We start from the raw sequence: 10175 nt of genomic DNA, 5'->3' as shown, positions 1-10175 counted from the left end.
CTAGAGGGTCTCTTGCAGGGACACCACACCTTCCTAAATGCCTGGCTGCTAACCTCTCCCATTTCTCACAAACAGCAACAGTCCGGTGCAGAGTGGAAACATTTATTAGGAGGGATTTCATTTAGACTCTCACATCACACACATGACAAGTAGACTGTAACTGTGTTTCTAAAGAGAAAGAAGGGCTGGCAGAGGGCCTGAATCCTAGGGACAAACAGCTCCAGCTGGACAAGTGAAGTATAGACTGAGGGTGGATAAGGCCACTGCTTGCTACCCCTCTAGGAAGTTTAGTGGCTAAAATACTGCTACCCCAACACCGATTCCAAAGCTAGCAAGCAGCCCAGGGGAAGACTGATTCGCCAGCAGAGACACCTGGGCTGAGGTTGGTGGCAGGTGAGGGGAGAGTGTCTTGCTATCTCTTGCTGCTTCTGCGGGTTTCTTTGCCGTTACTGACAGGGTTGCTGGAGGAGCCAGGAGGACCAGCTGCTGTGTGGTTAGGCTGGCTTCGAGTGATCCGGGTGCTGGGCGGGTGGGAGGGAGTGTGAGGGGGATGTGAGCCACCACCAGGACCTGGCGGGGTGCTCAGTCCATTCCCATTCTGGCTCTCAGAAGCTGGCAGTAGGAGAAACAGAGTTAGATACTTCTGGTATGATAAGGTTCCCCGAGGCCCACCCCCACACCCCAAAGAGTGACACAGTCTTTGATGTGCACAACTGCACACTAAGGGCAACTGGACCAAATGATGTGGGTTGTGAGTATGAATAGGGGCTCAGAGAAAATTTGATCATTTTGGAAATGGCTGTGTGAACCCTAGTAAGCAATTTTTCCCTTATTCATTTTTGTATCACTGAGAGAAGAATTAGCTGTTTAGTTCAAAACTCAAGGACCTCTTACAAAATGTGCCCTGACCAAGGTGACTGTAAAACTGGAGGAGTATGAGAATGGAAAAAGCTTTAAGTTAATGTGTTTAAAGGTAAAAGGGTAGGTGTTGTTCAGTGAAAGTGTGTGGCCTCGCTTATGTGAAGCTCTGGGTTCAACTTAAAATAAATACATAAATAAATAGGGCAAGGTGGCACACATCTGTAATCCCAGCATTCAGGAGGCTGAGGCAGGAGGATTACCATGAGTTTGAAGCCCACTTGGGCTAGATAAGTAAGTTCATAGCCAGTCTATGTTATATAGTAAGCCCATCTCAAAAAACAAAAAACAACACCCCAATAAACCCCCCAAAACAAACAAAATAATTAAGTGGGAGTTTAAACCATTTTAAGCCATGTGTGGTGGCTCACACCTGTAATCCCAGCACTTAGGAAGTGAGGCAGGAGGATTGTTGCAAGTTTGAGACCAGCCTAGGCTACAAAGTGAGCTCAAGACCAGCCTGAACTGCACAGTGAGACCCTGTCTCAAAAAGACAAAAATAAATAAATAAATAAATTTAAAATATATACTCATTTTAGAAAATGTAGCCAGGGGCCAGGGATATAGCTCAGTGGCATAGCACCTGCCCGCTCATGAAGTGCATGAGATTATGAATTTAATCCCTGGTTAAAAAAAAAAAAAGAAAAGAGAAAAAAAAACGGCTGGGTATGATGGTACAAATCTGTAATCCCAGCACTAGGAAGCTGAGCCAGGAGGATTGCTGTGAGTTTCAGGCCAGCCTGGGTTACATAAGTGAATTCAAGGCCAGCCTGTACTAAATAATGAGACCCTGCCTCAAAAAATAAAATAAGGTCTGGGGATGCAGCTCAGTGGTACAACACTTGCCTAGCATGCACAAGGCCTTGAGTTCAATTTCCAGTACTATATGCACACAAAAAAATAAATAAATATAGTATCAGGGATATAGCTCAGCAGCACTGTTTGGTAAGTGCAAGTTTGTAAGTTTGATTCCCAGTACAATAAATACATACATAAATAAGATAAACATAAGCAAAAACTCATTACAGTTGTTATCTCCAAAACATAATAATAAGTCACATTTAATTAATTAATTAATTACAGTGCCAGGATAGAGATGTAGTGACACATGCTTGCTGGGTAAGCACTACCTCTAAGCTCCAGTTGCCTGTACACAGTTTAAGAGCTAGATTGGAACCAGGCAAGTGAGGTGACTTCTCTGAGCTCCTAGAACTGTGCACCTTACTATCACTGTGCCTAACATAGTGCATTATAATCAGTGTCTGTACATCTGTCTCTTGCATAGACTATAACCCCCTAAAGGCAGGTGCTGTGATTTGTTTTTTGGCACCCAGTAGTTGCTTAATAAATGCTTGTAAATGAAAGCAGAGCCCTGCCTCTCACAAACACAGAGAAACACATAGTGTATAGTTTGTGTGTTAGTGCAAACTTTGTCTCTGCTGGACCTTGCTGCTTGACCAGATTAAGATATCAGTAGCCTGAACTGAAGACTAATGTCTTTTTTTTTTTCAATTCACAGAAGATGCTGAATATGCAGAAGTTAATTTTAAATTTCTATGCCATCCATGTTTTTTACTGAACTTTTTTTCTTTTGATACCAGGAATTGAACTTAGAACCTTGTGCTTGCCAAGTAGTCACTGTGCCACTGAGCTGTATCTTCAGCACTTTATTAGTTTTTCTAGCTAGGCATGGTGGCATATGCCTATAATCTCAGCACTTGGAAGGCAGAGGCAGGAGGATCACCAGGAGTTCAAAGCCAGTCTAGGCAACAACACAGTAATTCAATACTCAATACCAGTCTGAACTACATAGTCACACTGTGTCTCAAAAACAAAACAAACAAGGCCAGTGATATAATTCAGCAGCATAAGCAACTGCCTCAGAAACTCAAAGTCCTGAGTTCAATCCCTGGTATAACAAATAAATAAATAAATAAATAAATTTTTTTTTAAAAAGTAAAAAAATTTCTACCTGCTAGCAGATAGAAAGTGAATAAACAGATAGCAAATGAATTTTAGGAACAAACAGGTTTAGATTTACATTATTAAAAATATTTTTGTTGAGGCTGGAGGATTCTAAGTTCGAGCCCAGCCTGGAGAACTCAGTGACTTAGTAAGACCCAACCTCAAAATAAAGAAAGGCTGACAATATAGTTCAGGGTGACAAGCCTGGATTTAGTCCCCAGTAGTATGAAAGTTAACTAATTAATTAAAAATTTAAAAATAATTTTTAAATTATTATTCTTCCCCCAGAAATTGTAAATGATGGAGTCATTGATACCTAAAAATATACAACACTCACATTTCTTTTGTTTTGCACTTTTCCTTTTTTTTTTTTTTTTTTTTTTTTGGTGCTAGGACTGAATTCAGGACCTTTCCACTGAGCTACAGTCATACTTTCTTTTGGAAATATACACGTTAATTCTTGTGGTGGAATAAAATGTTAGTTTGTGGCTATATTATCAGGGTTCTCTACAGAGTCAGGAGCAATAGGCTAGGGATATAGCTCAGTGGCATAGTGCCTGCCTGGCCAGTACAAGGTCCTGAGTTTGATTTCCAGTACCAAAAAAAAAAAAAAAAGAAAAGAAAAGAAACAATAGGAGGTGCATACACTCATACACTGTATAACATTTTAGTCAGCAATGGACCACATATATGATGATAGTTCTATGTAATACAGTTAAAAAAAAAAAGTCCCAGTCAAGTGACATCATAGCCATGGTAATGTAGCACAATACATCACTAACATGTTTGTTGTGGGGCTGGGGATTTAGCTCAGTGGCATAAGTGCCTACCTGACAAGCAGTACAAAAACAAAAAACAAAATAGGTTACATGTTTGTTGTGACACTAGTGTAAACTTACTGAGTTGCCAGTGTATAAAAGTACAGTATATATAATTGTGTACAGTACATTATACTTAATAACAAATGACTGTCACTGGGTTATGTATTTACTATTCTGTGCTTTTCACTGTTATTTCAGAGTGTACTCTTTTGACTCATAAAAAAGTTAACCATGAATAGGACCAGGCCCAGGTCCTTCAGGAGATGTTCCAGAAGAGGATACAGTTACATGAGATAATGTCTCCCTGTGTGTTACTGTCCCAAGGCCTTCCAGTGGGACAAGATGTGGAGACAGAAAACAGGGATGCTGATGACCCTGCGCCTGTGGAAGCCTAGGCTAATATGTGTCTGTGTCTTAGGTTTTATTTTTTCTTTTTCACTTTTGTACTGGGGATTGAACCCAGGGCCCTAGCTATATCCCTAACCCTTTTTTGTATTTTATTTTGAGGCAGAATCTTGCTAAGTTGCCAAGTTGTCCAAGGTGGCCTCAAGTTTGGGATCCATCTACCTTAGCCTCCCAGTGTTGGGATTACAGACCTTGGCTATATCTTGGTTTGTAATGTGAAGGTTTTTTTGTTTTTTTAAAGGATAAGAAACAGGAAGGAAGGCACACTGTGGAGTGGAGATGCAGAGGGGAAGAAGTAGATGTAGGGACAGGGATAATGAGAGGGAGGGGAGTTGAAGGGCAGTAGGGTTATAATATGATATGTACTTGTACCAATTCCCCATTATGTCACAAACATGCACTAACTTAAGAAAATAAAAATAGGTTATATCATAGCATAGGCATGTAGCAGGCTACACCACCATCCAATGTTGTGTAAATACACTCTATGATTTTCACACCATGAAGAAATCACCTAATGACACGTTTCTCAGAATGTCTTTTCATCAAGGATGCATTACTATGTATATTTATACCTATCAATTTAATATAAAATGGGATTTGTTATAAGGAATTTACAAAAATACTACTTTTTTAAAAATTAATTTTTTTCAGTGCTGGTGTATAAACCAAGGGTCTTCACACTGAGCTACGTCTACATCTCATCCCATTTTTATCAGGAATTTACAAAAATATTTTTAAGATGCATGTAAGCCTATTTGGCTGAATTTTCCATATGTAGACAAATTGTTCTCTTTTTTGATGTGAGTGATAGTGACACAAAGATACTGGACTTAAACAAATTTTCAGATCTTTTCACCACCCCTTGCAATCCCAGCACTTGGCTGAGGCAGGAGGATCAACACAGGTCATGGCCAGCGTGGGCTACACTGTAAGACCCTATCTCAAAACAAACCCCAAAACAAAAACAAAAACTTCCCCCAAAACCTGTTTCCTCACAGAACTTACAAAAGGTGTAAAAAAATGAGCTTACTGAGAAAACTACTGGATAGAGAAGGACATACTGAGGAAACAGAGGCTTGGAAAAAACATAATGAAAATGCATCTTTCAAGTTGAGGACAATAAAGAACTTAGAGATCAAGGAGGGCCTGGGATTTAGCTCAGTGGCCGGAGTAAGTGCCTGCTTGGCAAACATGTGGTCCTGTGTTCCATCTCTGGTACCAAAGGAAAAAAAAAAAAAAGAGAGAGAGACCAAGGTATGGATGGGAACAGATTTACCTGGAGAGACTGCAGAGGATCCAGTGGCAGCCTGTGTAGCTGTAGGGCTGCTGTCGTTCTGCCCCTGAAGGCACAAGTACATGCTTAGACCCTGCTGACTATCATGCTTGTTGACTTGATCTACCCCCTTCCCCACAATCAGATAACTAAACTCACAGCTTTGTTGGGTGCCTGCTGAGTGCTGTACTCTGGGTTGGGCTCACTGAAGTTAGGAACCTCAGAATAAACCATGCAGAATCTGCAAAGGGAGAAAATAGCCAAAGCATGGAACCCACCCTCTAGGCCACTGCTGAAGGCCTCAGGAAAGCCCAGATGTAGGGTGTGGAGTGCATACTATTAGGCTTCCTCACAAGCCTCAACTATCTCCCCTTGGGGTGTGACTGCTTCATCTCTATCCTCAAAACAGCACTTACTCTCCAATCTTCTGCAGATCACCCCCACGGCCAGTGTACAGTGTCAGACAACCTTTGAATACTGACGCATACCTGTAGGGCAAGAAAGCAAGATTGAATCCTCAGGAGAGTTACAGAACTCCTAACCCTATCCCTCTTGACGGCATCCAACGCCTGACCCTTTGGTGAGTCGGATAATATCCCCAGGTTGGATTAGGTTGCCCACGTCGTCCCAGACAGAGATATTGATGCTGCCTGTTTTGTCAGCCACTTTGCAGGTCCGCACCTCGTGCCCGTCCTTTGTCTTGGTCACTCGGCCTGGAATGGGAAGATGGTCAGACAAATAGTGGTGGGGGCTATCAGTAATATGATATCTGGGTATTGGTGGGGTTAGGTGAAAACTGTATGCCCAACCCGTGGGGCAGGTGGGGGTGGAGGTGTATGTGTATGTAGAGTGGAGGGGCCAGCACCATGGAGAGGGCCTCGAGTGGAAAGAGGCTTGAGTGGCACTGGAGGCATCTTTCTGCCAAGAGTTACATCTATCCTCTACCCGACTGCACGCCCCGGTACCGGTGCAGGTGTCTAAGACAGACGGGGAGTAAACAGTGTCTTGGGGCACACCCTGCCATCAAGTGAAGAATGCAATAGTTATTCTCCCCCTCCCCACCCACTCTACAACACATCGCGGGAACAAGCCGCCCCAGCATAATCACCTGTCTCCAGCACAATGAAGATGAGATTCAGATTCTTCAGTCCGGGCTTGATATCCTTCACGAAGGTTTCCGTAGTCATGCTGCCCGAGCCTCGGTACCCCACTGGAAGGGGGAACAGGAGATGTAGGCTCAACGCTGGCAGCCTTTGCTCCCATTCTCCACTTCCCAAGGCCTACCTACCACACCAAGCTAGGATCAAGCAGCCTCAGCCCCTTTAGCCTTATAGAAGGTTAGAAGCGAACTTCCCTGGGGGCCTCGAACTTCCAAGATTAGCATGTGGGGGTCTCCGCATGCGATGCTTCCGGGCTGGAAGGCCCCCTGTCGGGATGCTCTTTCAGTCTCGCGCTCCTAAGTAGGGAGCGGACAGAGACAAGGGTGGAGAATCCGGTGCAGAGCCAAGGAATGGAATCTTACTCGCCAGACCTTCCCGAACCCTCATCCGAACGACCCGAGGCTTGCTCCATCTCCACCCCCACCCACAGACCACCACCCACCCAGTTAGCTGGCCGGACTGTGCACGCCGCTGAGCCGCCCGCAGGGGGAGCCACAGGCCCTGCTGCCACCGGATGTTGCCGGGTGGAACCCCAGTGTGCGCACGTTCGCCGGAAGTTTCCCTCGTGCTCTCTTCCGACCAATCAGAATTATCCGAGCGAGCGCAGAGTCCCGCCGCCGGCCTTTCGTCCAGCCAATTGGATTTCACGAGCCGCGATAGGGCGGATATCCGATATTAAAGGAGCCAGGGAGATGTTTGGCTCCGCGAGGGGAGATATGGACCACCAGGGGGCGCCTCAGTCCCCAACTTGTTTTTTTTACTGTCCTAGGAGAATGTATTTAGGCTGTGGTTTTCTCTCCAAGTAGTGACAAAATGGGAAAGGACCAAGGGCTTTGGAACCTAGAGAACAGGTTAGGATTCTAGCTTAGCACTTCACTTTCTTTCTAACAATTCTCAAAGATGGAATTCTATTTTATAGATGAAAAAAGAAGTTAAATAGACAGTAGCACACGCCTGTAATCCTAGCACTTGGAGGGCTTGGGGAGAATTGCCACAAGTTTGAGGCCACCCTGGGCTACACAGTGAGTTCAAGGCCAACCTGAACTATACAGGGATGCTTAATCTTTAAAATTTTATAAATCGGTACCGGGGATCAAACTCACGACCACACGCTTACAAGGTAGGCACTTATGCCACTGAACTAAATCCCCAGCCCTGATCTTTAATCTAAAAAAAAAAAAAAAAAAAAAAAAAAAACAACTGCACACACACAAAACATACTTTATGGCCAGGGATATAGCTCAGTGCCTGTCACAAGCATGAGTTCATGAGTTAAGAGTCCACATCCTCCTGTACCAAAAACAACGCAAAACTTATTTCATATAGAGAAGCAATGCCTAGGGGGCAGCAGGCACTTGTGAATATCAATTTCTTCTTTTCCAAGCCTTATCTTTTTTTTTTTTTTTTTTTTTTTTTTGGTCTTTTTCGTTTTTATCGGTACCAGGGATCGAACTCACGACCGCACACTTGCAAGGAAAGCGCTTATGCCCAATCCCCAGCCCCTCCAAGCCTTATCTTTATTCCTGACTTGGGGTCTTTATCTTTAATGCACTACTCAGTTGGGTCATGGCTTCCGGGACAAATAGCATTCACACTAGACAGACAATAGGCAGACTCAACCCTCTTTGGCAGACTGGATGGAACACAAGACATAAAGGGCACTTATTTATTTCTCTCATTAATTTGTAAGGCATCTACTCTACTGCTCTTATTTTACGTCTTAGAATCCCCTCAATGGACGAAAGATAGACTGGAACATTTAATGGCCTTGGGCACCTGTCAGATTGTCAACAAAAGGCAGCTAGCTCCGTACTATTATATATAAATCAATTACATAAAGATATATTAATGTGCATTACAATTTGCTTAGTGAATATCCGTAACAAATACTATTTAATGACAGATTAGCCTAAGAGATCATGTAATTGCAATGCCTTGGCTTGCTTAATCCCTTATCTTCTCACAGCGTGCTTTAGACTCCACCATGACTTCCCTCGGAACCCAGGTTTTCTCTCCCGCCCACATTCCCAACCACGACGCTGCCACCTACGCAAATTAAAACCAGGGCATTTCTCTCCCTTCTTTCCACTTAGGGTCTCAGGGGACTCTACTACATTTGAAGAATGAGGTGGATACGGCAGAAGCGTGGCTAGACAGGCGGCCTTGAAGCTTTGAGGTGAGATACTCCTCCTCTCTCTACCCCGCTGCCTCCTTGTTAACTGCAGTATTCATTCCCATGACAGTGAGTCACAGGGTCGGTCGGGAGGCTCTAGAAACTAAGAGGGGCAGCGAGGATGGCAAGTCCACTGCAAGTTAGCTGTCCCTGGACGATCTCACACTGCGCACCAGCTCTACAACACAAGACTCGTGAGCCCCTTCAAAGCAAAGAATCGCCTTCCAGGGTGGTCAACTCGAGGCTCGCCCCGCTCATTTACGCCGTAAAGAACATAGAGTAGTTCCTCCCAAACGGCTAGAGTCCCGACTGGGACCATAAGGACTTCCGGTGTAGAGCAGAGGCCCGGCTAGCCGTAGGAGCTCCTGGGCCGCAGCCCACTGCTTCTAGTCTACAGGCGTAAAGAGGCGGGCTTGGTGACTGGCTTCCGCTGGGTTGCGAAGCAGCAGTGGGCGGGGCAAAGGATCTGTCTGAGACGGCGAGGAGTGATTGGAACCTTCTTACCCCTCCCTCCTCTTCCCCTTGCCTTCCCGGGAAAGGCTGGGACCCGGCCTCGGGCTGTTCGGTGGCCGTTGCGGCCTCAGCTCCAACCCAGCCCTGGTACAGGAGTCTTGATAGCGTCCAGGGCGGTGCGTACTGCTCTTGCGTGAGCTTCCACCTAACCTAGGCGGGGCTGGGGGCGAGGTCCCAGGGGAATTGGGCGAGGGTTCGTGATACAGGGGTTCGGAGAAGGGGTGGAGTACAGATGAAAAATGGAGTAAGGGAGCAGCGCTGGGGAGGACTTGGGAGATGAGAAGGGCGCCCTAGAGGCTGGGTTGTTGGGGAAGGTCCACAGGGTTGGGGGAGCCTTGAGAAGTACTGAAGGGGGCCTTGTGCCGGCCGAAGGCCAGCGAGTAGTGGACTGGGGTGGTGTTGAGGGGGGACAACGTGCTGTTTAAATGGGCAGTGATTGACGGGCCTGGAAGGGAGGAAGGGAACATTCCGGGGAACCTGAACCTCCGCCCTCGAAACGCCATACCTTGGCTCCTCTCCCATGCCTTGTCTTTGGCAGCCTTGTCATACTCTTTAATTCGTCCCCCTCTCTTCCCCTCCCACCTCTCCGTGAAGGAATCTCACATTCTTTACATCCTTGTCCTTGGGTTACAGCCCGGCCCTCACGCGCACTTCACACACGGGAAAGCCAGCTCCAAACTGGGACGCAGGGAAATTGCGAATGGGGAGAGGGCGGAGGAGCCCGAAGTGCAAGAGGGGTGAGAGCGTTTTGACTGGAGAATTGGCAGACACCTTTCCTATTAAGCATCTGACTTCATTTCACCTATAAGCAAACGTGGCTCATCCTGAGGCCACTGCTCTGGGTCCTGATCTGTGATAGTCTTATCCCTTCCTATATAGTGACAAAAAGGCAAGAAGCTGATAGCATTGTTGGCTGCTAGTCTTTCGCCTACCCCGGAATGGCC

General features: G+C 45.6%; 2 protein-coding genes across 10 annotated transcripts in view; one reads left to right on the top strand and one right to left on the bottom strand.

Annotated features, from left to right (window-relative positions):
• Nucleotides 1-86: 86 nt before the first annotated feature.
• Nucleotides 87-7139, bottom strand: Nabp2 (nucleic acid binding protein 2). Of its 5 annotated transcripts, none has more exons than XM_063254941.1 (8): nt 6988-7123; nt 6674-6841; nt 6494-6595; nt 5960-6098; nt 5802-5873; nt 5545-5626; nt 5389-5452; nt 87-521 (listed from the first exon to the last, which is right to left on the bottom strand). In XM_063254941.1, exons 3-8 carry the CDS (start codon nt 6570-6572, stop codon nt 295-297), a joined length of 663 nt encoding a protein of 220 aa, XP_063111011.1. In that variant the 5' UTR covers nt 6573-6595; nt 6674-6841; nt 6988-7123; the 3' UTR covers nt 87-294. The 5 variants fall into 5 exon arrangements, with proteins under 5 accessions (XP_063111011.1, XP_063111012.1, XP_063111013.1 ...); XM_063254942.1 differs by having other exon boundaries at nt 6674-6811; nt 6988-7112; XM_063254943.1 differs by lacking the exon at nt 6674-6841 and having other exon boundaries at nt 6988-7139.
• Nucleotides 7140-8582: 1443 nt separating this feature from the next.
• The window catches only part of Rnf41 (ring finger protein 41), a 31894-nt gene continuing 30301 nt past the window's right edge, over nt 8583-10175 (top strand). For 2 of the 5 annotated variants that reach the window (XM_005006410.4, XM_013159235.3), the window contains exon 1: nt 9165-9347. The gene's annotated coding sequence lies outside the window, so the exon portion shown is untranslated. Of the gene's footprint in view, nt 8722-9164; nt 9348-10175 lie in introns of those variants that run through there. The other 3 variants (XM_005006408.4, XM_063254935.1, XM_063254936.1) reach the window with 2 other exon arrangements.

The sequence above is a fragment of the Cavia porcellus genome, unplaced genomic scaffold (assembly GCF_034190915.1).
Source record: "Cavia porcellus strain 051 isolate PalLab524CR breed Dunkin Hartley unplaced genomic scaffold, mCavPor4.1 scaffold_8, whole genome shotgun sequence".
Lineage (NCBI taxonomy): Eukaryota > Metazoa > Chordata > Mammalia > Rodentia > Caviidae > Cavia > Cavia porcellus.
The sequence above is the reverse complement of the archived record's forward strand: the minus strand, read 5'-3'. Positions and strand labels throughout refer to the sequence as shown.

Bases quoted from the DNA above. Each gene is read 5' to 3' on its own strand.
- Nabp2 (XM_063254943.1), bottom strand. From the start codon at position 6,572: ATGACTACGGAAACCTTCGTGAAGGATATCAAGCCCGGACTGAAGAAT. The intron at 5,627-5,801 runs GTAAGTGCTGTT...CTCCCTTTGCAG, and splicing joins GATCTGCAGAAGATTGGAGA to ATTCTGCATGGTTTATTCTG. The intron at 522-5,388 runs GTAAATCTGTTC...CCACCCGCCCAG, and splicing joins ATCCTCTGCAGTCTCTCCAG to CACCCGGATCACTCGAAGCC.